This window comes from Bos grunniens, chromosome 1, assembly GCF_055505025.1.
Source record: "Bos grunniens cultivar Pamir isolate PY7600 chromosome 1, Bosgru_T2T1.0, whole genome shotgun sequence".
NCBI classification, from domain to species: Eukaryota; Metazoa; Chordata; class Mammalia; order Artiodactyla; family Bovidae; genus Bos; species Bos grunniens.
In genome coordinates, this window is record NC_141165.1 from 86,861,838 (window position 1) to 86,888,961 (window position 27,124).

At 46.9% G+C, this 27,124-nt stretch overlaps 1 protein-coding gene and 1 long non-coding RNA gene across 3 annotated transcripts; both read right to left on the reverse strand.

Annotated features, from left to right (window-relative positions):
• Positions 1 to 450: 450 nt before the first annotated feature.
• On the reverse strand, positions 451 to 14,222 carry MUC20 (mucin 20, cell surface associated). 2 transcript variants are annotated; one of them, XM_086401295.1, is made up of 5 exons: positions 13,965 to 14,222; positions 9,309 to 11,140; positions 6,024 to 7,904; positions 3,572 to 3,663; positions 451 to 809 (listed from the first exon to the last, which is right to left on the reverse strand). In XM_086401295.1, the coding sequence occupies exons 3-5, from the start codon at positions 7,690 to 7,692 to the stop codon at positions 741 to 743; spliced, it is 1,830 nt and encodes a 609-aa protein (XP_086257421.1). In that variant the 5' UTR covers positions 7,693 to 7,904; positions 9,309 to 11,140; positions 13,965 to 14,222; the 3' UTR covers positions 451 to 740. The 2 variants fall into 2 exon arrangements, with proteins under 2 accessions (XP_086257421.1, XP_086257410.1); XM_086401284.1 differs by lacking the exon at positions 9,309 to 11,140.
• Positions 14,223 to 21,744: 7,522 nt separating this feature from the next.
• Positions 21,745 to 22,879, reverse strand: LOC147379838 (uncharacterized). Its single transcript, XR_015164192.1, has 2 exons — positions 22,783 to 22,879; positions 21,745 to 22,060 (listed from the first exon to the last, which is right to left on the reverse strand). It is a non-coding gene; the product is annotated as an uncharacterized LOC147379838 (long non-coding RNA).
• Between the last annotated feature and the right edge of the window lie 4,245 nt (positions 22,880 to 27,124).

Consider the following 27,124-nt stretch of genomic DNA (forward strand, 5'->3'; position numbering starts at 1 on the left):
ATTCTTTTTTCTCCTTCCTCGGTCCTTTTGAATTTCTCTAAGCTTTAAAAGCAAGTTTTACTTCTATAATAGAAAAAAAGTCCACATTTAATTTTTAAAAGACAATATGACTTGTGAGTTATGGGGAAGGAATGATTGAGCACTGCTTGTCAAGAACTTGAAATTCAAGTCAATTTACCAAGCATTCTCTGTGATCCTACTCCAGCCCAGGTGTTCTTCCGGGTTCAAGGAATCCTGAGATAAATAGATGTGGGTCCTGATCTGAAGGAGCTCACAGTTCAGCAGGCCTCAGGACCAGTGCTGTAATCAAATTTCAACCCAAGAACCAGAGAAGCATGAAGAAGGGAGGTAGCGGTGAAGGTGCACAAAATTCCTGTACATATAAAGTTATCCCTGAGCCACCCTGAGTATACTTTTAACGCCGGATGCAAGCACACAACAGGTGAAAGATGGGGGATCAGCTCACTCTTTACTGAAGTACAACACATATGCCAGCGGAAGCCCAAGGTCATCTGTGCAACAAGGGGCAGACCCCACCCCCTCCCTACACACTACCCCCAGGCATATGTGAGCCAGGGTCCCACTATTGGGTCTGGGTAAGGCCGTGATCTGCTGATCTACATGGGAACCTTCCAGGTACATGTCTTCACAGTCACATGGCTCCAGATGTGGTGGGGCCCAGGTCACAGGCAGCACTTCTCCCTTCCGCACGCAGCCGTGATGGTTGCAGCTGGTGTTCTTCAGCCACTCCTGACACGCAGCAGGGAGACTTGGACAGGAAACGCAAGCATGTCCAGTTTATGGCTGATCTGGTAGGCAAAAGGAAAAGGTGGTACTTCCAGCCCTTGTGGCCTGTGAGCTCACCACAGGCCAAGGACAGGAAGGGACAGAGGACGTTTGAAGAGGCCAGTAGCACTTCCTGAGCTTCCTGCAGGCTGGACACAGGCTCTGTCATTCCTACCATTTAAATCCCACAGTAACATATATAAAGCAGGGACTTCTCTGGGAGCTCCTGCCTGTCAATGCAGGAGACGCGGTTCCATCCCTAGCTCAGGGAGAAACCTTGGAGAAGGGAATGGCAACCCACTCCAGGATTCTTGCCTGGGAAAATCCCATGGACAAAGAAGCCTGGTGGGCTATAGTCCAGGGGGTTGCAAGAGAGTAGGACATGATTTAGAGATTGAACAACAAAAAACCTTATAAAGCAAGTTATGTGTGTGCGTGGGTGTGTGTATGCACACATGTGTGTGTGCTCAGTAATGTCCAGCTCTGTGCAAACCTTTGGACTGTAGCCCACCAGGCTCCTGTTTCCATACAATATTTCAGACAAGAATACTGGAGTGGGTTGCCATTTCCTCCTCCAGGGGATTTTCCCATCCCAGGGATTGAACCTGCGTCTCTTGTGTCTGCTACATTGCTGGGGGATTCTTTACTGCTGAGTCATCGGGGAAGCCCCATAAAGCAGGTAGTACTAGCCTCATTTTACAAGGGAGGAAAGTAATACGGAGTAACTTACAGAAGTTCACACAGTTAGGAACTGGAGCTCATACTCAGATCTACCTAACTGCAAAGCTTCTTGTTTGACCTCTGAGCTTTCACCAGTAACCAGCTCACAGCAGAAACTGATACCCAACACCTGCATGGCCTGGTTCCTACACCTCAACTGATCTGCTCCCATCTCCACACCTTCTTTCTGACCTCTGAAATAGTTTCCAGTTTGAGGGGTTCAAATCTGACATAACTTTAGCTGATTCACACTTGCTACTTGGATTATCATGTGCCCTGGGAATCTGTCATTTATTTGGCTGTCCCTCTTCAAAACCCCATGCTGTGTTCGTTGTTTAGTTGCTAAGTCATGTGTGACTCTTCTGAGACCCCATGGACCCCATGGACTGTAGCCTGCCAGGCTACACTGGAGTGGGTTGCTGTTTCCTTCTCCAGGGGATCTTCCCCACCCAGGGTTCAAACCTGCATCTCCTGCATTGGCAGGCAGATTTTTCACCACAGACCACCAGGGAAGCCATGTTCAGAGACTTTCTTATGGGAGTCCTAAGGCCCCCCTTCCACTAACAGACCTGCTGCTAAGTCACTTCAGTCATGTCTGACTCTGTGCAACCCCACAGATGGCAACCCACCAGGCTCCCCCGTCCCTGGGATTCTCCAGGCAAGAACACTGGAGTGGGTTGCCATTTCCTTCTCCAATGCATGAAAGTGAAAAGTGAAAGTGAAGTCACTCAGTTGTGTCCAACTCTTCACAACCCCATGGACTGCAGCCTACCAGGCTCCTCCACCCATGGGATTTTCCAGGCAAGAGTACTGGAGTGGGGTGCCATTGCCTTCTCCAACTATTGGGCCCAAATATTCCCTCTTCCCATCATTCCTTGGCAGCAAGATGTGGACATAAGAGTTAGGCTGAGCTGACTCATTCTAACCTTCCAGTGACTCACACCATCCCCCCAAAATACAATCCCAGAATTCCAGCACTAGAAGCTTTGTCCAGGGATCTGGGTTTTAGGAGAATTTTCCCAGCTTCTACAAATACAATCTTGATGTCCATCTAGAGCATACATCTATGGTTTTTTTCCCCTTCTGTCTAGCATGCCTACTTCCTTTGTAGTCTCTCATTCCATTCCATGTGGTTCAGGTCAGGCTGTCGGTTGTGGTAGCCCTTCCACGTCCATGAGCTCAGGCCTTCCTTAGGAGGCACTTGGCAAAGACAAGTGCCTTGTGAATCTGGCGCTGTCACAGCTGCCTTTCCTTACATATGAAAGACTCTGAGGAATGAAGGGAGCAGAGCTAAGAGGGGAAAAGAAAAGGAAAATCCTGATGATTCTGTTTGAACTTCTGGATCCAGCCAGAGCTGAAGCTGGACAGCCACTTCTAGGTTTTTTAGCCAATTCCCTGCCTTTTAAATAAGCTCCCATGCATTAGGTTGCTGCCACGTGCAACTAAAGTCCTGACTATCTGTCCATTAATAACATTAACCTTCTCCCAGGGGCCAGAAAGCCTGATCTTCCTAGGGCCTAAGGAAATTGGGATGAGGGAAAGAATTTTTTTTTTTTTTTAATATAGCAGAGAGGGGAGTTTAGTACTCAGACAAAAACAGGCAGAAACAAAGCCAGGGAGAGATTCTTAGATTTCATTCCTAACACTCCACAAGAAACTGCTGCTGCTGCTGCTGCTGCTGCTAAATCGCTTCAGTCGTGTCCGACTCTGTGCGACCCCATAGACAGCAGCCCACCAGGCTCCCCCGTCCCTGGGATTCTCCAGGCAAGAACACTGGAGTGGGTTGACATTTCCTTCTCCAATGCATGAAAGTGAAAAGTGAAAGTGAAGTCGTTTAGTCGTGTCCGACTCTATCGACCCCATGGACTGCAGCCTACCAGGCTCCTCCGCCCATGGGATTTTCCAGGCAAGAGTCCTGGAGTGGGGTGCCATTGCCTTCTCCACCACAAGAAACTAGACCCTCCCTAATGTAGCAGCAGCTCTTCTGTATCCTGCAGATCTTCCCCAGCATCTCCAAGAACCTCTCGCTCTCCTCCACTCCCCGGCACAAAGAGTGCCTGCTCACCTGATGCATCAGCCTCTCTGCCACGCTGGGATCAGTGAGGTCTTCAGGGGAGGCCACGTTCAGCCTCAGGAGGAGGAAGCCTCCATCTGCGCCTGCAAGTTGAGAACCGTGAGAAGACAAAAGCATGGGTAAGTCATTTCCTGAATCAGGATGTGAGCTGTGGTCTCCAGCTTCTGTCCCTACTCTGTAGATGTGCGCCTATGCTCATGTATAAGTGTGTCTATGTTCACACAGAGTGTTCCCTCTCTTCACTGCAGAGAAAAGATGCCTTCTCTCCAGTAACTGGACCCATCATAATGTCCTCCCAACAAGAGGGAAGAAATGAGCAGTAAAGGCCCCCTCCACATGTGGAGAAGTCAAAAGAGTAGTATGAGGAAGGAGAAATGAAAGTGGATCTAGAATATTCTGAAGGCCTGGGGGCCTTGGATGAAGCTGTTGGGAACGGGGCCAGCCAGAGAAAGGCTGCAGAGAAGCTGGTCTCTGAGGGGGTGTGCTTGGCCAGTTCTTCCAGCTCTAAGGTGGCAGCTGTCTTTCAATCCAGCCTTCCTGACTTAGAGGCCTTGTAGACAACTTCATTCTTTCCTTGAGCCTTAAGCTTTACCTGCCACCTTTTAGTCAATTCTTCCTATCAGAATACTATTGGAATTAATCCAGCAATTGCACTTCTAGAAGTTTATCCTACAGAAAATAACACAACTGAAAAATGTATTATTTACTGCAGCACTGTTTATGATAACAAAAATACTGGAAATGACCTAAATGTCCATCCAGAAAACATGGGTTAAAAAATTATGGTAAAACAAAATACTGAGAAGCCATGCCAAAAGATAGCTTTGTATCAAGAGATCTGTGTTTATCACATGTCGCATTTGCATAAAAAAGAAGATAGATATTGTCTATAGCTATATGATATAGTATCAATATCTATATTATATTGCTGTAATAAAAGGTATCTTCCCTCTTCCTTTTTATGCTTCCGTGTGCATACTGCATGTCCAGAAGAGGATTCACAACAAAGTGATACCATCAGCTATGTATGAAGGGCAAACTGGGTAATGAGGGGACAGCAATATAAGAAAGCCATTTTAAGATGTAATCTATGTACTTATTGAAATTTTAAATCATGTCAATGTATCATCTAATCAACACATAATACATGAAATCTTTTTAAAAGAAAAATATTAATACATTAAGCTTTAAAAATCAAAGCACAACAGGAGACTCTCAGTTTTGGAATCAAACAGACTTTCATTTGGAATTCCACTGCTACTTTTTTAACCATCTTTAAATGTATTTCCTCACTTGTCAGGTAGAGTAAGAACACCCACTCCATAAAATGGTTTGGAAGGTTTAGTTAGAGGAGATAACATGCAAAGCCTGCCGTCAGAGAGAACCTTCAGCTGCTGCCATGCTTACTGGCTGTGAAATGTTTTTATATCACCTCTGCCTGAAATTCAAAAGATATTCAGTAAGGTGGTTGTGATTAATATTTTTATTTCACCTTCCCCAAAAGGCCTGGCAAGCAGAAGATACTGCTGGGATGAGGCATGAGGAAAGATGATGAGAAGTGAAGGTGAAGTCTCCATGCTGACCAGAAGCTTTGCTGACTGCTGATAAGGGACTTCTTCCCTAAAGAAGTTGTTTCAAGGTATAGCTTTCAATTCCCAAATCTTTGTCCAATTTATTAATTGATTTTTAAGCCACTATTTACACTTGCAAGTGCTATTTAATTGCTGTCAGGTCCGACTTTTTGCAACCCCATAGACTGTAGCCCGACAGCCTCCTCTGTCTGTGGGATTTCCCAGGCAAGAATACTGGAGTGGGTTGCATTTCCTTCTCCAGGGGATCTTCCTGACCCAGGGGCTGAACCTGCTTCTCCTGCTTGACACCTGGGAAGCCCCCACCATTTATGTTACCAATCCCATAAACTGCATCCTGCGAGCTAAACTCTCATGGGGTCCCAGCTGCTCAGAGGGCAGCCCCTTGGGCCTTATTTCCACTTGGAGTAGCTCTGGCTGAACCAGAGGCTTTCAGAGCATGAAGGCTATGTCTTTTAAATAAAATTTGGCCCCTTCCTGGTGCACAGTAGTTACTCAACAGTTAACCTCATAGAATGGCAGAACTGGAAAGGACCTCACTGCAACCCCCTCCAGCTACTGGCAGTGAAACTGAGGCTCAGAGGGGAAAAGCCAGGCCGGGACCTGTCCTACATCACTCAGGGCAAAGACAGGATTCCAAACCATTTCTCCACACTTCCAGCACTGAACTTTCTCCATACCCTACCTTAATTCTGCTTCTTACTGGTTTTGTTACTAGAACATCATGAAGAGGTGACATCTGAGACAGGGCTCAGAGGAAGCCTCCAGATTCATTTTTCCTTTCTCCCATCTCCTTAAACACACAGATGCCAAACTTCAAATTCCCGAAGATTACACACGGGGGAGCCACTCACCTGGGGTAATATCTGTCCACCTTGTCCGAGCAGTGCTGGCCGAGGTTGTTGAGGGCTTCCCTCCACCTGCGCTGGCTGTTTTCAAGGTCTTTGCTGAGTCTGTGGTCTTGGCTGAGGTGACGCTTGTTTCTGAGCTACTGTTGGTCGAGGCTGTGATCTTGCTTGAGGAGACACTTGTTTCTGGGCTGCTCTTGGCTGAGGCTGTGGGGCTGCTGTTGGCTGAGGCTGTGATCTCGGTTGAGGAGACACTTGTTTCTGGGGTGCTGTCGGCTGAGGCTGTGGGGCTGCTGTTGGCTGAGGCTGTGGTCTTGGCTGAGGTGACGCTTGTTTCTGAGCTACTGTTGGTCGAGGCTGTGATCTTGCTTGAGGAGACACTTGTTTCTGGGCTGCTCTTGGCTGAGGCTGTGGGGCTGCTGTTGGCTGAGGCTGTGATCTCGGTTGAGGAGACACTTGTTTCTGGGGTGCTGTCGGCTGAGGCTGTGGGGCTGCTGTTGGCTGAGGCTGTGGTCTTGGCTGAGGTGACGCTTGTTTCTGAGCTACTGTTGGTCGAGGCTGTGATCTTGCTTGAGGAGACACTTGTTTCTGGGCTGCTCTTGGCTGAGGCTGTGGGGCTGCTGTTGGCTGAGGCTGTGATCTTGCTTGAGGAGACACTTGTTTCTGGGGTGCTGTCAGCTGAGGCTGTGGGGCTGCTGTTGGCTGAGGCTGTGGTCTTGGCTGAGGTAACACTTGTTTCTGGGATGCTGTCAACCATAGACAGATGGAAAGAAGGAAGAGAGCTCCTGCTGATAGGGGGAATGGGCCCACTGGGTGTGGTGTGTGTGGCAGAAGTCTCTGAGGAGGTGGAACTCGTGGTGGAGGTTTCTTCGGAGAAGCTGTAGACCATAGCTGAGAACCCAGCAGGGGAAGTCACTTTGCTTACTATTGTCGCATCCTCTGTGAAGACTGGAATTATCCCTGAGATACTGATGTCGCTTGTTGTCTCAACAGAGAGGGCTGAGCTTTCTTCCAAGAGGTTCTTGCTGACTGTCACCAAGGTTCCACTTGGGGTGGTAGCCTTGGCTGCTGTCGTTTCCTTTTCTGGGGTGCTACTGAGGATGACTGTGACCACAGGTGTGACTAATTCCGTGGCGTGGGCTATTGTCCAGGTCTCAGCAGAGGTTGTATTCCTAGTAAGGTGTGATTTTGCTTCAGTGGAGTCAGGCAAGGCTGACCTCTCAGTGGGGGACAGGGCCTGTCCTCCTGAGGAGCTGTAATCTATGTGTGAGGTCCCAGGGATGGCAGCAGTTGGTTCTGTTTCCATAACTCTGCAGTTGATCACCTTGATGTTGGTGATGTAGGTAACCAAGGCTTTCGTCAGAGCAGTGATGTCCGCTGACAGGGCTTGTGAGGTGGTGATGGCTGGAACTGAGCTCTCAGAGGAGGCACTGCTCTCTGAGGATAGGGCCTCGGTTTCTCCAGAAGTGTGAATGAATTTCAAGATTCTCTTTGCTTCTTCAGAGCTGTCAAAAGTGCAAAGGTTCTCAAAGACAACTTTCCAGAGCTCACTGCCTGTGACAGTGTCCACTGTGGTCCTTACACGTCCTGCGGGGCTGCCACCTGTGGATGACGTCACCGTGGGAGTAGTGATCACAGCCGTGAACTTGGAAGGCTTTCTTGTCATGAGAGCCATGGTCTTGTCTTCCCTGGCCTCTGCTTCTGAAATGGTGCCGCCTCTGATGAAGGTCTTATCAGAGGTCTGGGTGCTCAGGGTTTGAGTTTCCCAAGAGATGTGGTTTGACACAGAGGGCTCAATGAGGTCAGTAGCCTGAAAGCCTTCCTCTGAGCTTGTCCAGACCTCCGGAGTCACAGCAGGCAGCTCTGTGTGGCCTGATCCACTGGGGCCTGTGTTGGGTAAGAGCAACTCTGTGAGCTGTGAATCCCAGGGCACTAACTTGACACAGGCTCTTAGATTTATCCCTGGGCACTGCTGGGAGGAAGCAGGGAGGAGGGATCATTTGACCTTATTTTTCAACTATATTTTCAAGGAAGAGGAAGCGATATTGGGAACACAGCCCCATGTAGCAGGCATGGAACTGGGATTGCCCTGGCTGAGGTCCTCTGATGGCCCACTTGAGGCAAAGAAGTATGAAGTGAAGTCGCTCAGTCATGTCAGACTCTTTGCGACCCCATGGAGGGTAGCCTACCAGGCTCTGTGATCCATGGGATTTTCCAGGCAAGAATATTGGAGTGGGCTGCCATTTCCTTCTCCAGGGGATTGAACCCGGGTCTCCTGCATTGCAGACAGACGCTTTACCGTCTGAGACACTAGGGAAGCCCTTTAGGGAAGCACTTGAGGCAAGCCAGCCCCCAAATCGAGACGCTTATTGGTCTGAAGCCATCAAAGTGAATGTGTGGCCAGGATCCCAATTCAAGGGGGAGCAAAGAAAAGCAGAAGATCCAAGTGAGCCAAGAACTGTGGAGCAGGAACCAAAACTCTCAGAACTTTCTGAAAGAATCCTTGTTAGCTTCCTATAGAATTTTTTTAGCAAACTTCAGGAGTAGTGGAGGACAGAGACACCTGGCCAATCGTAGTCCATGGGGTCACAAAGAGTCAGACACGATTTAGTGACTGAACAACAACTCCATAGGGCAGAACGTCTCTGCTCGCTTGAATGACCCTCTGAGGTCCTGTGAGTGGAGGGCCAGCAGCCGTTTGTTCCCCAGGGGAGGCTGCAGCAGAATTATTTATGAGCTGATAGATGCCTCTCCTGTCTGTCGAGGGGGAGGGGCCGAGGTATCTCTTGAGGCTGCTGCTGCTGCTAAGTCGCTTCAGTCATGTCTGACTCTGTGCGACCCCATAGGCGGCAGCCCACCAGGCTCCTCTGACCCTGGGATTCTCCAGGCAAGAATACTGGAGTGGGTTGCCATTTCCTTCTCCAATGCATGCATGCATGTTAAGTCGCTTCAGTCGTGTCCGACTCTATGCGACCCTACAGACAGCAGCCCACCAGGCTCCTCTGTCCACAGGATTTTCTAGGCAAGAATATTGGAGTGGGTTGCTATTTCCTTCTCTGATCTCTTGAGGAGGGTTGCCAAATTTAGCAAATAAAAATACAGGCTGCCCAGTTAAATTTGTCAGATAAATAAAGAATAATGCTAATGATAAATATTTTTTAGTATGTGTATTTCTCAGGTAATATTTATTGTTCAGTCCCTCAGTTATGTCTGACTCTTTTCGACCCCGTGGACTGCAGCACGCCAGGCTTCCCTGTCCTTAACCATCTCCCAGAGCTCGTTCAAACTTACATCCATTGAGTCAGTGATGACATCCAACCATCTTGTCTTCTGGTGTCCCCTTCTCCTCCTGCCTTCAATCTTTCCCAGCATTGGGGTCCTTTCTAATGAGTTGGCTCTTTGCATCAGGTGGCCAAAGTTTTGGAGCTTCAGCTTCAGCATCAGTCCTTCCAATGAATATTCAGGGTTGATTTCCTTTATGATTGACTGGTTGGATCTCCTTGCTGTCCAAAGGACTCTCAAGAGTCTTCTCCAACACCACAGTTCAAAAGCATCCGTTCTTTGGCACTCGGCCTCCTTTATGGTCTCTCACATCCATACGTGACTACTGGAAAAACCAAAGCTTTGACTATACAGACCTTGATAGGCAAAGCAATGTCTCTGCTCTTTAATATGTTGTCTAGGTTTGTCACAGCTTTTCTTTCAAGGAGCAAGCACCTTTTAATTTCATGGCTGCAGTCACCATCTGCAGTGATTTTGGAGCCCCTAAAAATAAATTCTGTCATTGTTTCCATTGTTTCCCTATCTATTTGCCATAAAGCGATGGGACTGGATGCCATGATCTTCATTTTTTGAATGTTGAGTTTTAAATCAGATTTTTCACTCTCCTCTTTCACCTTCATCAAGAGACTCTTTAATTCCTCTTTGCTTTCTGCCATAAGGGTGGTGTAATCTGCATATCTGAGGTTATTGATAGTCCTCCTGGGAATCTTGATTCCAGCTTGTACTTCATTCAGCCTGGCATTTCGCATGATGCACTCTGCATAAAAGTTAAGTAAGCAGGATGACAATATACAGCCTTGATGTACTCCTTTCCTAATTTTGAACCAGTCTATTGTTCCATGTCTGGTTCTAACTGTTGCTTCCTGACCTGCATACAGGTTTCTCAGGAGGCAGGTAAGGTGGTCTGGTATTCCTATCTCTTTAAGAATTTTCCACAGTTTGTTGTGATCCACACAGTCAAAGGCTTTAGCGTAATCAATGGAGCAGAAGTAGATGTTTTTCTGGAATTCTGTTGCTTTTTCTATGTTCCAATGGATGTTGGCAATTTGATCTCTGGTTCCTCTGCCTTTTCTGACTCCAGCTTGAACATCTGGGAGTTCATGTTCACTTACTGTTGAAGCCTAGCTTGGAGAATTTTGAGCATTATTTTGCTAGCGTGTAAAATGAGTGCAATTGTGTGGTAGTTTGAACATTCTTTGGTATTGCCCTTCTTTGGGACTGGAATGAAAACTGACCTTTTCCAGTTGTGTGGCCACTGCCGAGTTTTCCAAATTTGCTGGCATAGTGAGTGCAGCACTTTCACAGCATCATCTTTAAAGATTTGAAATAGCTCAGCTGAAATTCCATCATCTCCACTAGCTTTGTTTGTAGTGATGCTTCCTAAAGCCACTTGATTTTGCACTCCAAGATGTCTGGCTCTAGGTCTGTGATCACACCATTGTGGTTATCTGGGTCATTAAGATCTTTTTTGTATAGTTCTTCTGTGTATTCTCGCCAACTCTTCTTAATATTTTCTGCTTCTGTTAGGTCCATACCATTTCTGTCCTTTATTGTGCCCATCTTTGCATGAAATGTTTCCATGGTATCTCTAATTTTCTTAAAGAGATCTCTAGTCTTTCCCATTCTATTGTTTTCCTCTATTTCTTTGCATTGTTCACTCAGGAAGGCTTTCTTATCTCTCCTTGCTATTCTTTGAAACTCTGCATTCAGATGGTATATCTTTCCTTTTCTCCTTTGCCTTTTGCTTCTATTCTTTTCTCAGCTATTTGTAAGGCCTCGTCAGAGAACCATTTTACCTTTTTCCATTTCTTTTTCTTGGGGATGGTTTTGATCACCGCCTCCTGTACATGTAATATGTAAGACATACTGAAAAAGTCATTACCTGAAATTCAAATTTACCAAGTGTTTTATCTAGTAACCCTACTCTCAGAAGGAAAAAGACAAAAGTATATGCACACTTTTGGGGGGTTCTGATGGTTTAAGATGGCCTTTTCTGAGACCTACTGTCCCAGAAGTACCCAAGGACCCTCAGGAGGGCCAGCGCCATTCGGTCATCTCTCCCCAGGATATCAGAACAGGCCCTTGGCTTGTCCTCTTGTGTCTCCCCCTGGATGATGAAGGAACACTGGGCTGAGAGGCAAGAGACTGCGTTCTAGTCATAGCTGTGTTGCCTGCTAGCTGGAGTCTGATGATTTACTGGTGCAAATCCTGACTCTGTCTCCTACCAGTGAGCGTCTCCTACCTGCCTTGTCATGGGGGTGAGCACCAGAGAGGAAGGGGAATACGGAAGCGCTTCCATTGCTAAGCCTTCCGGGGGTCGTTAAGCATCCCTCCCCGAGCATGTCCTCTCAAGGAGTCACCTGAGAGCTCGCGACCTGCTTTCATACAGCGAGAGTTCCAGGCTGTGCCCACGTGCTGCTTATGCGGTCATGGCCCTTGTTCTCACTGCCCATTCGGTGTTGTCTACCTACACACACAAATCACAGTTTTCCAGGGATATACTTGCTTCTCCTCACTTCAGTTTCTCTGAGGCTCCTCAGTCCCCACAGCTGGAGGCAGAGCTTCTCTGCGGCAGCCCACACAGCCCGAAACCCAACCATGGGGTCTGATGCTGACCTCCCCTGACACATTTTCTTCCTTTCTTGGGAGCCCCGTGGTGTTATCCTGGTGTGGAACCTCCTCAGGCTTCTCAAACCCATCACCTGTTTGTCTTCGGGGCTCTTACGACCCCCAAACCAACTCTCTTACCTGCCCAGGGTCTTCTCAAACAGAGCAAAGCCCATCCTGGCCCTTGATAGCTCTAGAGTGCTACAGCTCTCCTGAACCATTTCCTCAAATCAAACTTGGGGAGAGGAAAGCATGTAGACTTTGGACCCAGAATTCGAGTCCCCTCTCCTCTGTTTGCTTGCCGCTTACCAAACTTGTGACCTGGCCAGGTCTCCTGGCTCCATGCCTGCGTTGTCCCATCTGTAGAATGGAGCTTGAGATACCTAATTCACTTGGTTGGGAACACTACATTAAATGTGTAGCACACGCCTGGGAGATAATGAGTGCAGGAGGCAGTGTGGTCCAGTTTAGGCATGATGTGTGGAATAAAATCCTGGCTCTGCAGAGTTACTTCATGCTGGTAAGAAGCCTCAGTCTCCTCGCTTAGGCGGCAGGGGGTAGATGAGGGTAAGAATGTATCTCTCACAGGGTTATTGTGAGGATTAAAAAGCTAGTGACAGGGGTATATACGAAATCTCTGTACCTTCCTTTCCATTTTGCTGTGAAACTAAAACTGCTCTAAAAAAATTAAGTTTCAAAAGACAATGTGTGATAATGATGTGTCACTGTAGATTTCTCAGTTGTAATGCATGTATATTTCTGGTGAGAGATGTTGATAATGGAGGGGGTGGTGAGAAGGTGGGAGACAAGGCTTCTTTAGGAATCATTGCACTTTCTGCTCAGTTTTGTTGTGAACCTAAAACTTCTCTAAAAAACACAGTGTATTTTTACAAAAGATAATGCATGTGACAAGCTTGGCACCATTTCTGTTACAGGTCAAGGTTCGTTCTTTTCTTTCATAAAAGCCCTGCCTCTCTCGGAATCCACCCTCCACAAGCCGCCTGTGACAGTCAGACTTTTCAAACAAAAACACGTTTTTACAATAAGCACCTACTGTATAACACAGGGAACTCTGATGAACGAACATCATGTGACAGCTTGGATAGGAGGGGAGTTTGGGGAGAATGGGTACGTGTATGTGTGTGGCTGGGTCATTTTGCTGTGCACCGGAAGCTATCACAACATTCTCAATCAGCTACACTCCAATATAAAATTTTTTTAAATTTAATGGACTTTTAAAGGAAATCTGTGCTAAAACATTAACTTGAAGGAGAAAGAATCTTGTCAAGCCACATTCTTTGGCTTTAATCAGATTTATCACCAGCCTGCACCTGCTGACTCCCTATTCTTCCCTCCACACATACTCACACCCCACAGGCATAAAGACAAACCCATAGCAACCTCACATTTGCATGGACTGCAGCCTCACACGCACTTAAGCTGACCCTTTGCCACTGTGTACTCTTTATCAATGACAGTCATACTTCAAGTGGGGCAGCCCAGGTGGCTCAGTGTTAAGAATCCATCTGCCAAGGTAGGAGCCGAAGGAGATGTGAGTTCGATCCCTGGGTTGAGAAGATGCTCTGGAGAAGGAAATGGCAAACCACCCTGGTATTCTTGCCAGGATAATCCTATGGACAGAGGAGTCCATGGGGTCACAAAAAACCAGATATGACTGAGAACACACGCACGCAATACTTCAAGTATAGTTTTATGCGTGCTCAGTCGCTTCAGTCATGTCCAACTCTTTGCCACCCTAGGGACTGAAGCCCACCAAGCTCCTCTGTCCATGGGATTCTCCAGACAAGAATACTGGAGTGGGTTGCCATGTCCTCCTCCAGGGGATCTTCCTGACTCAGGGATCAAACCCACATCTCTTATGTCTCCTGCATTGGCAGGCAGGTTCTTTACCACTAGCACCACCTGGGAAGGCTGTATAGCTTTTTGATTGATTGTAACTAACCCAAGAGAGCTACTTTCCCCCACAAAGAGCTGTAGTATAGAAACTCCCACCCAGAGTCAGGAGAGAAGCCTACAGGCACCCTCTCACCTCCTTACCTGCAGAGCTCCTGTGGGCCCCAGCCTCCCAGCAGCAGAAGAAAAGGGGCAGAGCCAGGCACCAGAGAAAGCTCATCGTAGCTGGGATTCTGGCCACCATTGCCAGCAGTTCTGCCCACTCCTCTCACTGCCACCTTTTCCTGCTTCCTCAACCCACGGAGGATGGGCGGGCCACCTGCTTAGGTGTGACTAGCTAGTTTCCAGGATGCAACCAGGTGATCACAAGTGCACAGGCTGAGAGCTGGCAGGCTGTGTGTCAGGACTGACAAGGAGCCAACCCTCCTGCCCCCCTTGACCACTGACTCCTCCTCCCTAAGTTTGAAGATACGGAATCCTTTCTACAGTGACATTCACCCCCTGGTTCCTGCAACCAGGGAAACCATGGCACAAAGTGTTTCATACATGCTCCCCCTTCCCACAAGCTTCCCCCACCACCCTGCCCCCTGTGCATGGGATTTTGACTTCTAGTTAGAGAGACTTGGGTTTTATTCCTAATTCTGGACTTATTACCTCTATGAACATGAAAGTGAAAGTCTCGCGCAATAGTGTCCGACTCTTTGAGATCCCATGGACAGTCCATGGAATTCTCCAGGCCAGAATACTGGAGTGGGTAGCCTTTCCCTTCTCCAGGGGATCTTCCCACATTGGAAGCGGATTCTTTACCAGCTGAGCCTCAGGGAAGCCTTATTACCTCTATGGTCAAGGGCAAACTAAAGAGCTTTCTGAACCTCAACCTCCTGATCTGTAAAATGGGCCTAATCCTTACTTTACTGGGCTGTTTTTTGAGGATCACATGCAATAAAAAGGCTCTAACATAGCACCTACATACTTGGTGTTTATTGAAAACATATACATTTTAAGTGCTCAATAAATGAACCCTGATGTCCACTCGGATCCTCAAGTCATATAGGGAACAGCCCCCTGAGGTTTGCAGGAGACAACTGTCTAGTGTAGGGAAGGACTCTGATCCCTAACATCCTTCTGTCTTTACATCCTGGGATCCTCCATACCAGCCAGAGGCAGGATCCTGTCCTGGGCCAGCCTGTAGGTGCAGGGCAGGGAGCACACACCTTGAAGAAGGGAAAGGGTAAGTGTGCTGGTCTGAGTCCCCAGGCCTGGGAAGGGGGATACTGAGGGTAATAAATGAGGGAAGTTTAGGGATTTGGCCACAAGAAGGGGAATGAGGCTGCAGAATATATTTCCAAATGCCCCAGTGAAGAATCTTATCCCCTCAAAGGGCCCAGGACGTAGGCTGTTATGGCCATAGCCAGAGGCCAGACAAGGTACCTTGGGGGTCTTAGGGCCAGAGTTTTGTGGAGAAAGCAGTTCTAGAGCAGAGGAAAGCTTGTTGGACAAGCATCAAGAAGACAAGCATCAAGAAACCACAAAAATCTCATGGCGGGAAGGAACTTTAAAGTGGAATCCAGAAGGTCTAGGCTCTGTTTCCAGCTCCTTCCTTAATTATGGCCTAGGGGCTGTGTGATCTTGCACAAGTTATTTGGCTTCTATGGGCCTCTGTCATGGCCTCTGAGGTCATCTTGGCCCTGACGGCTGAGGATCTGCTTCCTGTAAGACACTGGCTTCTAGAATTTCACCCTGGGGACTTCCCTCGCAGTCCAGTGGTTAAGACTCCTCAGTTACAATGCAGAGCGTTTGGGTTGGATCTGTGACTGGGGAATAAGATCCCACAAGCCACAAAGGATGGCCAAAATATTTTTAAAAGTAAACTAAAAACAGAACCTCCCCTGTGTTGGGATAAAGGGCTCTGTGGCCTGGAAGGAGAAGGAAGTCATTCTAGGGCACGGGGTGGGGGTGAGGGGGGTGGGCAAGAAGACTCAATGAGAGGAGAGGGGGTCTGTCTGGGACTCAGCCCAGCACTTGGGATCAGGGATCCTGGACCCCAGTTCCAACCACACTGTTAATCTGTAGAGGCTTCCTGCCAGGCTGAGCCCTTCCACCATCCTGCTCAACCTCAGTCCTTCACTTTATAAAATGGGAGAAATGAATTTCCCTTTGGGGGAGTTTAGGGGGCCCTGGGCACAGCAAAGACCTGAATTCTATTTGATCAGATCTAGTAATGGGTCTAGCGGTCTGCAGTCCATGGTGTCTCAGAGTCAGACTCGACTGAGTGACTGAGCATGCACACAGTAATGAGTGAATGATTTAGTATGAAGTTTCACCCTTGAGAAAGCAGGAGAAATTCAGCAAGAATGTGCTACTTTCTGCCACCTCCCTCTCCTCCTGACCCACCTGTCTGCCCCACCCCAGCGAGGAGAGAGACTTCCTCATTCCAGCAGCTGGTGGCTTAAACTACAGACCGAGGTACTCCAGGTACCCTTTTCACCCCCCACCATGGGATTTCCTTCTCTATTTCCTTTTTCTTTTCATCATCTAGTAATCAACAGCTCAGCTCCAGCCCAGTTGCCTATCATGGGATCTAACCAGGAATCTACTAGAAGGGAAGCCTGACTGAATGCTTTCCTGGGTTTTGCTGAATTTTGTCAGTCCATCTTCCTCTGTACCTGGGGGAATTTCCAAGGCTGGACACATGACTGTTGACCTTGAGGCCATAACAGTCTTAACCAGAAAGCTCCTGAGCATTTTATTCAGCCCATTTCAGGTCTCACCCTGAATAAGCATAGGAGGCTAGTTTTATTAGTTTAGCAAACATGTGTGGAACACCTTACTAGATGTCAGACACTGTTTTCGGCACCCAGGATACATCACTGAGTAAAACAGATCCCTGCCCTTGTGGAACTAACTCCCTGGTGAACCAAGAGAGTTCAAACAATAAACATAATAAGTAAGGAATGGTATAGGGATGAATATTATGGAAAAAAGGGGGGGCAAGATAGGTAAGAAGAACCTGGTGTGTGTGGCATGCAGAGATGAGGGGCAGGTTGCAGTATTAAATAACACTATGGGACCTGAGCCATGACTCCAAGTTGGTGAGAAAGTTAGTCAAGTGGATACATGGGGAAGAACACTCTAGACAGCAGAACTGATAGAGAAAGATCCAGAGACTAAGGCAGGACCTAGATCAAGAAACAGCAAAGAGCCCATGTGACTGGAGCCTCATGAGAGAGCAGAGTTGGGGGTCAGGGGAGTAGGTGATAAGGCATGGGTGATAAAGGGCCTTGCCAGCCTTGGGGGCTGTTCTCTGAGTGAGCTGGGAGCAGCCCCTGGGGAGTTTTGAGCTGTGGAGTGATGAAATCTGACTTGGGATTTGGAAGGACCACTCTAACAGCCCTGTGCTGAAACAGAAACTGGGAGTTAGGAGGTTTTGCCCTAGTCCAGGTGAAAGAGGAGGGTGGCTCTGACCATGATGGTATCAGAGGAGGTAGTGAGAGTCAATCAGATTCTGGATATGTTTTGAAAGTAGAGCTGACATGATTTCCTGCTAGATTGATGTGGGCTGTCAAAGGAAGAGAGAAGTCAAGAAAACTACAGATTTCTCAACCTGAACCAATGGAAGGATGCAGTTGTCATTTGGGTCTGGCTTTCTCATCAAGAATATTTAGAACTCCCTCCCTCTCAATAAGCCAGTGCACATTTTAGGGATGAATTCGACTCAAGACAAGGGTATCCAGTAAAGCCTAAGCACTGGCCTGCAAAGGGTCTGATAAAAGAGTTAACCCAGTAAAATGTTCTTGAAATATAAGGTTCTAGACCTGCTAGGCCACTGAGCTATAGCATAGCCCCACAGGCCGCAGCAAACAAGTTCTGTGTTTGTTGGGAGGCAAAGCTTTTTCCTCATCCAACCTGGGTGCAGTGACTGGAGGCCAGTTAACTGAGAAAAGACAGATGAACAGAAGAAAAGACAAAGTTTACTTACACGTGCACCACGAAGCTGTTCTCACCGAAAAACCAGAGATAAAGATTTCTACATCGCCTTTAACAAAGGCACAGAGCTTAGCACTTCTGTGGGAAAACATGGAAGGTACCATTGGCAGTCTATCTCCATGTCAGCTGAAATTGGCTGGAAAGTCCCTTGGACAGGGATTAATGGCAGCTGTATTTTTAGAAGGCTCTGCTTTAGTCAGACAAGAGAAGTTCAGATAACATTTCTTTCTGCATCTTTTGTAGGTCAAATGCTTCCTCTTTCAAATAATCTTTATACTTCTCTGGTGGTCTAGTGGCTAAGACTCCAAGTTCCCAATGCAGGGGCCCAAGGTTCGACCCCTGGTCAGGGGAGTAAATCCCTGCAACTAAGAGTTCCAATACCAAAACTTAAGATCCTGACTCAGTGCAGCCAAATAAATGAATTTTAAAAATATTAATATTTATACCAGCTCTGTGGGTCTGAGTGAGTCCCTGCAGGTACCAAATGTGTAGATAAAGAGAGGTGGGAGGAAGCATCTAAATTTGCAAAGCCCTGAGAACAGACCCCTCTATACCCTAACCCCTATTTCCTTGGGTTATAGCATGGAAACCTCTGTTTCTGGGGAGCCCTCTCTTCCTTCATTTCTTTTATTAGGATACAGTCCACATAGAGTTAGCTCTGCCAATCTCAAGTAGTATACAGCTTGGTGAATTCTTAAAACTCAGCATTCAAAAAACTAAGATCATGTCATTCAGTCCCATCACTTCATAGCAAATAGATGAGGGGAAAAAATGGAAACAGTGACAGACTTTATTTTCTTGGGCTCAAAAATCACTGTGGACAGTGACTGCAGCCATGAAATTAAAACATACTTTCTCCATGGAAGGAAAGCTATGACAAACCTAGACATTGTATTAAGAGGCAGAGACATTCCTTTGCCAACAAAGGTCCATATAGTCAAAGCTATGGTTTTTCCAGTAGTCAAGTACAGATGTGAGAGTTGGACCATAAAGAAGGCTGAGTGCCAAACAACTGATGCTTTCAAACTGCAGTGCTGGAGAAGACTCTTGAGAATCCCTTGAAAAGCAAGGAGATCAAACCACTCAATCCTAAAGGAAATCAATCCTGAATATCCTTTGGAAGGACTTACGCTGAAGCTCCAATAACTTTGGCCACCTGATGTGAAGAGCCGACTCATTGGAAAAGACCTTGATGTTGGGAAAGATTAAGGGTAGGAGGAGAAAGGAGCGACAGAATATGAGATGGTCGGATGGCATCACCAACTCAATGGACATGAGTTTGAGCAAACTTCAGGAGATAGTGAAGGACAGGGAATCCTGGTGTGCTCCAATCCATGGGGTTGCAAAGAGTTGGACATGACTGAACTGAACTGAACACCCAGGATGCATTCACTACTCAGATCAGGATATAGGATGTTGTCAGCATCTCAGTAGGCTCCCTTGTGTCCATTTCCAGTCAATATCCCTCCAAGAACCACCATTCTCACCTCTATCACCATAAAGTATTTCTGCCTATTTTTGAACTTCAAATAAATGGGACTATGCATACATAATTTCTTGCATCTGACTTCTTAACTTTATTCCTGGGAAATTCACCCATGTTGTTGTATATAACAGTGGTTCATTCTTTTTTTGTTTTAAGGTAGTATCCATTGTAGAAATATACCACAATTAATTTTTTCTATTTTCCTATTGATGGATTTCTGGGTTATTTCTAGTCTTTCACTATTCTGAATAATACCACTATCAACAATCTTGTATATATCTCAGGTATGTATACATACACCCAGGAATGAAATTGCTGGGTCACATGTCTAGCTTTAATATACAGCATCAAACAGTTTTCTAAATTAATTGTGCCCACTTATACTACACCAGCAACATATGAGAGTTCCAGTCTCCATATTCTCATCAACACTGGTCTCACTGGTCCTTTTAATTTTAGACATTTTTGTGGACCTGAATTTCTCATTGTGATTTTGACTTACATTACAGGGAGCCCTCTGCTTTCTCAGGGCTTTGCCCAGGTTGTATGCCACTGCCAGGGAAATGACTTTCATGAGAAAGATACTAGAGGGACACAGGGAGGAATGATGGAGGGCTGGGTAGAAATCAAATTTGCATGCACACGTGCACCACCTGTACACTCAACTAACGCGGAGCCTGTGCCGGTACTGGAACATCTGTGGGGACCCTGGCTGGGGTGAGGGATAATGAAGGAGAGACAGGAAAGAATGGGATGGAGTTTCTAGGCATTTGGAAGGAATGAGCACTGACTCAAGAAAGGAGAAAGGGCCTGCAAATCAGCACTGTTGGGCTGTCTATGAGGCCCACAGCCTGATCCCCACTGGAGAGGTCACATTCCATATTGCCCTGAAAAACTCTTCCTGGCAAGGAAAGGACATCTCAGGCTCTGGAGGTGTGGGTGGGGCTCTCCCAAACAGGGTCCAGGGCTGTCTCTCCCTCAGGTTCCTACATCCCTGGGCAGGAAAAGACATCTGTAGCTGGAAGAGCTGAGGCATAAAGCATGTGCTCCATAGAGCCAGGAGGTGGGACAGCTTTCATGCACCATTTCAAGTCCTCTTTGCCTTGCTGCCTATTTCAGCCACTGCTGCAGGGACCAACTTCCCACCAGTGAGCAGGCAGAGCCTTGCCACGTGCCATCTGGCCTCTGTTCCAGGACCTCCCTGATACTGAGGCTTGGGATGCTTCTGGGGGCTATTCAGCTCTCACACTCAGCAGTGAAGAAATGGGAAAATTGGGCCCTGGGGAGCAACTCACGAGCCAAGGGGAATGGGGGCCCACAGACAGATGCTCCCTGTTTCATTGCTGGGACAGATGGTTCTCAGACATGCTTCTTGGAAGGTCCCAAGGATGGAGCAGCCATCAGCCATAGCAGGGGCCAACTGGCTAACACCTTTTGACTGGCTCTCCCTTCTGCTCTGTGCCATTTCTCCTTTCCCCACTACTCTGGATCATGTCCCTAAATAACTCATTCAGGCTCTGCTTTCAGAGAAACTAAACTAAAACAGAGCCACTACCCAATAACTAGGCTCTGTGCTGACAGGGCATCCTATGCTATTATCATTTTCTAGAAGCCAATGTTCGGATTAGCAAAGGTCTAGAGCGAGCCTTGGATGGGGATGACCAGTCATTCTGTCTAGCTGGAACCAAGGTGTGGGAGAGGGACCAGCAGGAGATAAGGCCAGAAGCGTGCCTTGGGTCCATAGAGTAGAGGACTCAGCAGGTCACGCACGGGCAGTTAGCCTTATTCTGGAGACAGTGGGAGGCCAGTGGTGGTTTCTGAGTGAGGGGAACTGACAACACCAGAGTTCTGCTTTGCGGGGTGCGATGTGGTACAATGTGGGCTGGGACCAGTAAGGGCGAGAGGCCCAGTAAGGGGCTGTGACGTAGGACTTGGGCAGTGGCATATGAAGGGGGCAGATGTGAACTGTGTTGTGAGGTAGAATTCAAAATACTTGGCACCTTGCAGAAGAAAACCAGGGCATAGAGATGTGAAAAATGCTCCTGAGCTTTGGAGTCCAGGAGGCTGGCAGGAAGGGCACCAGGCACAGAGCAGGAGGAAAAGCAGATCCAGGAGGAAAAGACAGCTTCAGTGGACCCCAAAGCCAGCGGCATCATTTTTTCTAGTGCTTTGAAATCCTGCTCAAGGAGGCCACTCCCAGTACACCAGAGGAAGGTCCCCTGCCACTTTTGGCGCCGTGGGAAGAGAAGGGGGTGGGCAAGAGGTCACAGGCCTCAGGCCAGGCTATGTCAGGACTCACAGGCAGTACTACAGAGCCCGGGAAGGAGTACTGAGGAGAGAGGCAAGAATTATTCAGTCACAGCACCGCTAGGGTTTTACTTCCTGCTTTCAAGATACACATTTACTATATTTACTGTAACCATCACAAAACAATAAATATCATGAGCCAAATTTCTGTTTTATAACTTCTTGTACTGATTTTATGCACATTTAAACATGTTTAGGACAACAGCAGGTTTCTGTCTTCCTCTGGTTGAACCAACGGGGAAGCAGACAGGGGGGTGGCAGCGGGGAGAGCTGCAGTGCCACTGGGCCCAGTGTTGCAGCCCTGGAGGGCCCAGGGCGGGAGGCTGAGCTCTGCTCCAGGGGCCCTGCTGGTAGAGGGCAGGGGAGGAGTTCCAGGCAGGCATCAGGCTCTCTTCTTGAGTCCCTTCACGGTGATCGAGAGGGGCAGCCCCGGGAGGTTGGTTTGGAGAAACTGCCGGACCTGAGTGAGCAGTAAGTGAAGGCCTGTTCCATTAGGTTTCCCCAAATCACAGTGCTGTCTTGTCCATCTGCCAAGAAGCAGACCTTTGCACAAGAACCCTACAAGGCAAGCTCTAGGATACAGATGAGGAAAGGAAGGCTCAGAAAAGTTAAGAAGGCTGAGGGCTTAAAGTTAGCCAGGATCTGAACCCAGGTCTATCTGGATTCAGATGGACCTGTCCAAGCTCTTTCCATTGTCCTGGATGCCTTTCTTTCTGCCCAATGCTGTAACATGCCAGGGTGGGGGCCAAGAGCTTTCCTCCAATGCTGAGCACAGCTGGACAGATCAGGGCTGAAGCCAAGACTCAAAAGGAAAATAAAGGACAGAGGATGATTTAAGGCAGAAAACGGCAAACCACAATCTGTGGACCAAATCTGTCTTTCTGCCTGTTTTTTTGTATAAATCACAAGTTGAGAATTTTTTTTTTACGTTTTTAAATGGTTGAAAAAAGTCAAAATAAGAATGGTATTTCATGACACATGAGAATCATATGAAATTAAGTGTCAGTGTTCATGGGCAGGAACCCTGGCTTCTACCATAAATCCGTGGTTGCCATGGTGCCCCACCCACCTCAGGCCCTTTGCCCTCTTTGGTAATTGCTCCTTAACTTTGGGTTCTAGAGGCCAGGGAGGCAGGAGCAGCTTGCTGGCCACCCCTTCTAAGGGCATCTCCAGGGCACTCACCATGCTCTGCATCCAGCTTACATCACTTCTGACAGCCTTGGATGGGTTCTCCATCCTCAGCACCATTTGCAGCATCATGCTGGTAGTTTGAGGAGCTGAGAAAACACGGTGAAAGCTCCTGTCCTCATCCCTGCCTCCCACCCACTCCTGTCTGCCCTCAGAAGTCTACCCAGGAAGGGTCAAGAGGCATCTATACTGTAGGAGAAGCAGGGACCGTTAAGGGGAGCCAAGCCACCCTTATTTCCCCACCCTGTTCCCCAACCACCAACAGCTGAACCTCTCCTTGTGGGACCCAGAAAAGTAGCTCAGGGAAGAGCAGCAGGTAGCGAGGAACAGTGGGCAAAGAAAGCTGGGAGGAATGTATAGGCCCTTTTGACATGAAATGGACAAAATGTCAGGATCTTGGGAATGTCAGGGACCTTAGGAATCACCCAGTCCACACCCTGGCCTTGGCCTGAAGTATAGGCAAGGGCTTGCCTCTGTCAGTCACAGCCTCTAGCTCTCCTGGGGGTGGAAAGGAGCCTGCATGTGCGTTCCTGGGCTTGCAGAGGGCATGGTGGTCTGGGCAGCAGTCTGGTACCACATGGAAGAATTCATCACAGTAACAGCTTCCTCTCCTGCACTGATGATCCATTCCAATGCGGCAGAGGGGCTGGGATTGGAAGCAGCTGCCTGGAGAAAAAGGGATGTTAAAAAGAGACAGATTGGGCTTCCCTGGTGGCTCCGTGGTAAAGAATCCACCTGCCACTGCAGGAGACACAGGTTCGATCCCTGGTCTGGAAAGATCCCACATGCAGTGGAACAACTAAGCCCGTGTGCCACAACTATTGAGCCTGTGCTCCAAAGCTGGGGAATCACAACTACTGAAGCCTGTGCACCCTAGGGCCTGTGCTCCACAACAAGAGAAGCCACCACAATGAGAAACCTGTGCACCACAACTAGAGAGCAGCCACCACTCACCATGAGTGAAATCCAGTGTAGCAATGAAGAGAAAAGCCAGTGTGGCAATGAAGAGAGAAGCCAGTGTAGCAATGAAGAGAGAAGCCAGTGTAGCAATGAAGACCCAGCCCAGCCAAAAATCAATCAATAAAAAAATATTTTAAAGAAATAGATTTAACAAATAGTGCTGGGACACTGGATATTCATATGCAAAAGAATGAATTTGGACCTCTACCTCATACCATATACAAATGTTAACTCAACATGGATCACAGACCTAAATGTAAGAGTTAAAACTATAAAACTCTGCATGTTGTCATGAGCTTGGATTAAGCAGTAGTTTCTTAGATGTGGACTTCCCTGGTGGCTCAGATGGTAAAGAATGTGCCTGCAATGCAAGAGACCCGGCCAGGTTTGACCCTGGGTTGGGAAGATCCCCTGGAGAAGGCAATGGCAATCCACTCCAGTATTCTTGCCTGGAGAATTCCACCAAAACCACAGTGACAAAAGAAAGAATAAAGTAGACTTGATCAAAATTTAGAAGATTTGTGCTTCTAGGGATACTGTCAAAAAAGTGAAAGGACAACCCATGGGATGAGAAAACATCTGCAAATCATATAGGTGATAAGAGAATTTTATTCAGAGTATGTAAGAACTCTCACAAACTCTATAACAACAAAGACAAATAACCCAATTTAAAAATGAACAAAGGATAGAGGCTCAAGAGGGAGGGGATACATGTATACATGTGGCTGATTCATATTGATGTATGGCAGAAGCCAACACAATATTGTAAAGCAATTATCCTTCAACAATACGTGAATTATGTACATGAATTATGCTTCAACAGTATGTGAGCCGAGAACGTCCAGATGTCCAAGCTGGATTTAGAAAAGGAAAAGGAAAAGGATCCAGAGATCAAATCGCCAAATTCCACTGGATCATAGAAAAAGCAAGAGAATTGCAGAAAAACATCTACTTCTACTCCATTGACTACACTAAAGCCTTTGACTGTGTGGATGACAACAAAATGTGGAAAATTCTTAAAGAGATGGGAATACCAGACCACCTTACCTGCCTCCTGAGAAATCTGTATGCAGGTCAGGAAGCAACAGTTAAAACCAGACATGGAACAACACACTGGTTCCAAATTGGGAAAGGAGTATGTCAAGGCTGTATATTGTCATCCTGCTTATTTAACTTACATGCAGATTACATCATGAGAAATGCCTGGCTTGACGAAGCACAAGCTGGAATCAAGATTCCAAGGAGAACTATCAATAACCTCAGATATGCAGATTACACCATCCTTATGGCAGAAAGTGAAGAGAAATTAAAGAGCCTCTTGATGAGGTGAAAGAAGAGAGTGAAAAAAGCTGGCTTAAAGCTCAACATTCAAAAAACAAAAATCATGGCATCTGGTCCCATCACTTCATAGCAAGTTGATGGGGAAACAATCAAAACAATGATATATTTTATTTTGGGGGGCTCCAAAATCACTGCAGATGGTGACCGCAGCCATGAAATTAAAAGATGCTTTCCCCTTGGAAGAAAAGCTATGACAAACCTAGACAGCATATTAAAAAGAAGAGACATTACCAACAAAGGCCTGTCTAGTCAATGCTATAGTCCAGTAGTCATGTATGGATGTGAGAGTTGGACCATAAAGAAAGCTGAGCGCCAAAGCATTGATGCTTTTGAGCTGTGGTGTTGAAGGCTCTTGAGAGTTCCTTGAACTTCAAGGAAATCAAATCAGTCAATCTTAAAGGCAATCAGTCCCGAATATTCATTGGATGGACTGATGCTGAAGCTGAAGCTCCAATACTTTAGCCACCTGATGGGAAGAGCCAACTCACTGGAAAAGACCCCAATGCTGGGAAAGAGTGAAGGCAGGAGGAGAAGGGGACAACAAAGGATGAAATGGTTAGATGGCATCACCAACTAGATGAACATGAGTTTGAGCAAGCTCCCGGAGTTGGTGATGGACAGGGAAGCCTGGTGTGCTGCAGTCCATGGGGTCACAAAGAGTCGGACACAACTGAGTGACTGAACTGAACTGAATTTCAATTAAAAATAAATAAATTTTTTTTAATGAACAAAAAATTTATCCAAAGAGGATATACAAATGGCCTATAAGCACATAATTATCAGGAAAATGAAAATTTGAGTCACAATGAGTTACCACTTCACTACCTCTAGGTTAAAATGAAAAAGAAAACAAGTATTGGTAAGGATGTGGAGAAATTGGAACCCCTTACATTGCTGGTGGAAATGTAAAAGGGTGCAGCTACTTTGCAAAACTGTTCGTCAGTCTCTCAGAATGTTAAATGTAGAGTTACCAAACGACCCAGCAAATCCACTTCTGGGTATATACTGAAAAGAACTGAAAATATATGTTCACATAAAAACATGTCCAAAAATGTTCAGAGAAGCATTATTCATAATGGCCAAAAAGTGGAACTAATTCAAATGTTCACCTGATGAGCAGATAAAACTGTTAGGTAGGTAGAATAGGGAAAAGGAGTCCAAAATGGTGGTGGCTAAAAGACAAGGAAGGTCAAAGGAAGGTCCGAGGACCAGAGTGAAGACTTCAGGCAGAACAAACAGAACAAACAGCACTCCTGGCTAAGCCCAATTTGCATAGGGCAGGCCCAGGTGGAGGAAAAAACATATAAGCGCTTTCTCACGGACTCTCTCTCTCCCGCGTGCGTGCCCTCTTTTCTTTCTCTCTCTCTCACTCTCTCTCTCTCTCCCTCCCCACGCACTCCTCCACTCTCTTCTCTTCAAGTCTTGGATTCTCCTGCTATCTTCTAAATAAAATGGAGCTGTAACACTGATTTGCCTAAGAGCTGTAGCACGGTTTGTCCAAGACCTGAGAGCGCCGAGGGCTTTAATGTCCGTTGCTCCAAATCTTTGCTGTGACGAGACAAAGAACCGAGGAACATACACTCGCGCGACAAAACAAAACATGGTATTTCTACACAATGGAATGCTATTCAGCCACAAAAATTGATGAAATGCTGATACATGCTACAGCAGGGAGGTACCTTGAACATATAGTACTAAATGAAAGAAGTCAGCCGTGAAATGTCACATGTTGTATGAGTCTGTTTATGTGAAATGTCTGGAATAGGCAAATCCACAGAGACAGAAAGTAGATTAATGGTAGCTAGGGGTGGGAAGGTGTAGGTAATAGAGGGGTGATTGTCAATGATACAGCATTTCTTTCCAAGGTGATGAAATGTTCTAAACTTAGGTAACAGTGTTGGTTGCACCACTCTGTGAATATGCTAAAAACCATTGAATTGTATATTTTAAAAGGATGTCTTTCACATTATGTGAACTATATCTCAATAAAATTGTTACTAAAAAGAGACTCAGAGAGAAGAGTGACAAAACAAGA

Excerpts from the sequence above, each read along its gene's own strand:
- MUC20 (XM_086401284.1), bottom strand. The coding sequence starts at position 14,064 with ATGGTGGCCAGAATCCCAGCTACGATGAGCTTTCTCTGGTGCCTGGCT. Across the intron at positions 7,905-13,964 it reads GGCCCACAGGAGCTCTGCAG|GCCCCAGTGGATCAGGCCAC; the intron begins GTAAGGAGGTGA and ends TACCCAACACAG. Across the intron at positions 810-3,571 it reads CAGAGAGGCTGATGCATCAG|ATCAGCCATAAACTGGACAT; the intron begins GTGAGCAGGCAC and ends TTTGCCTACCAG.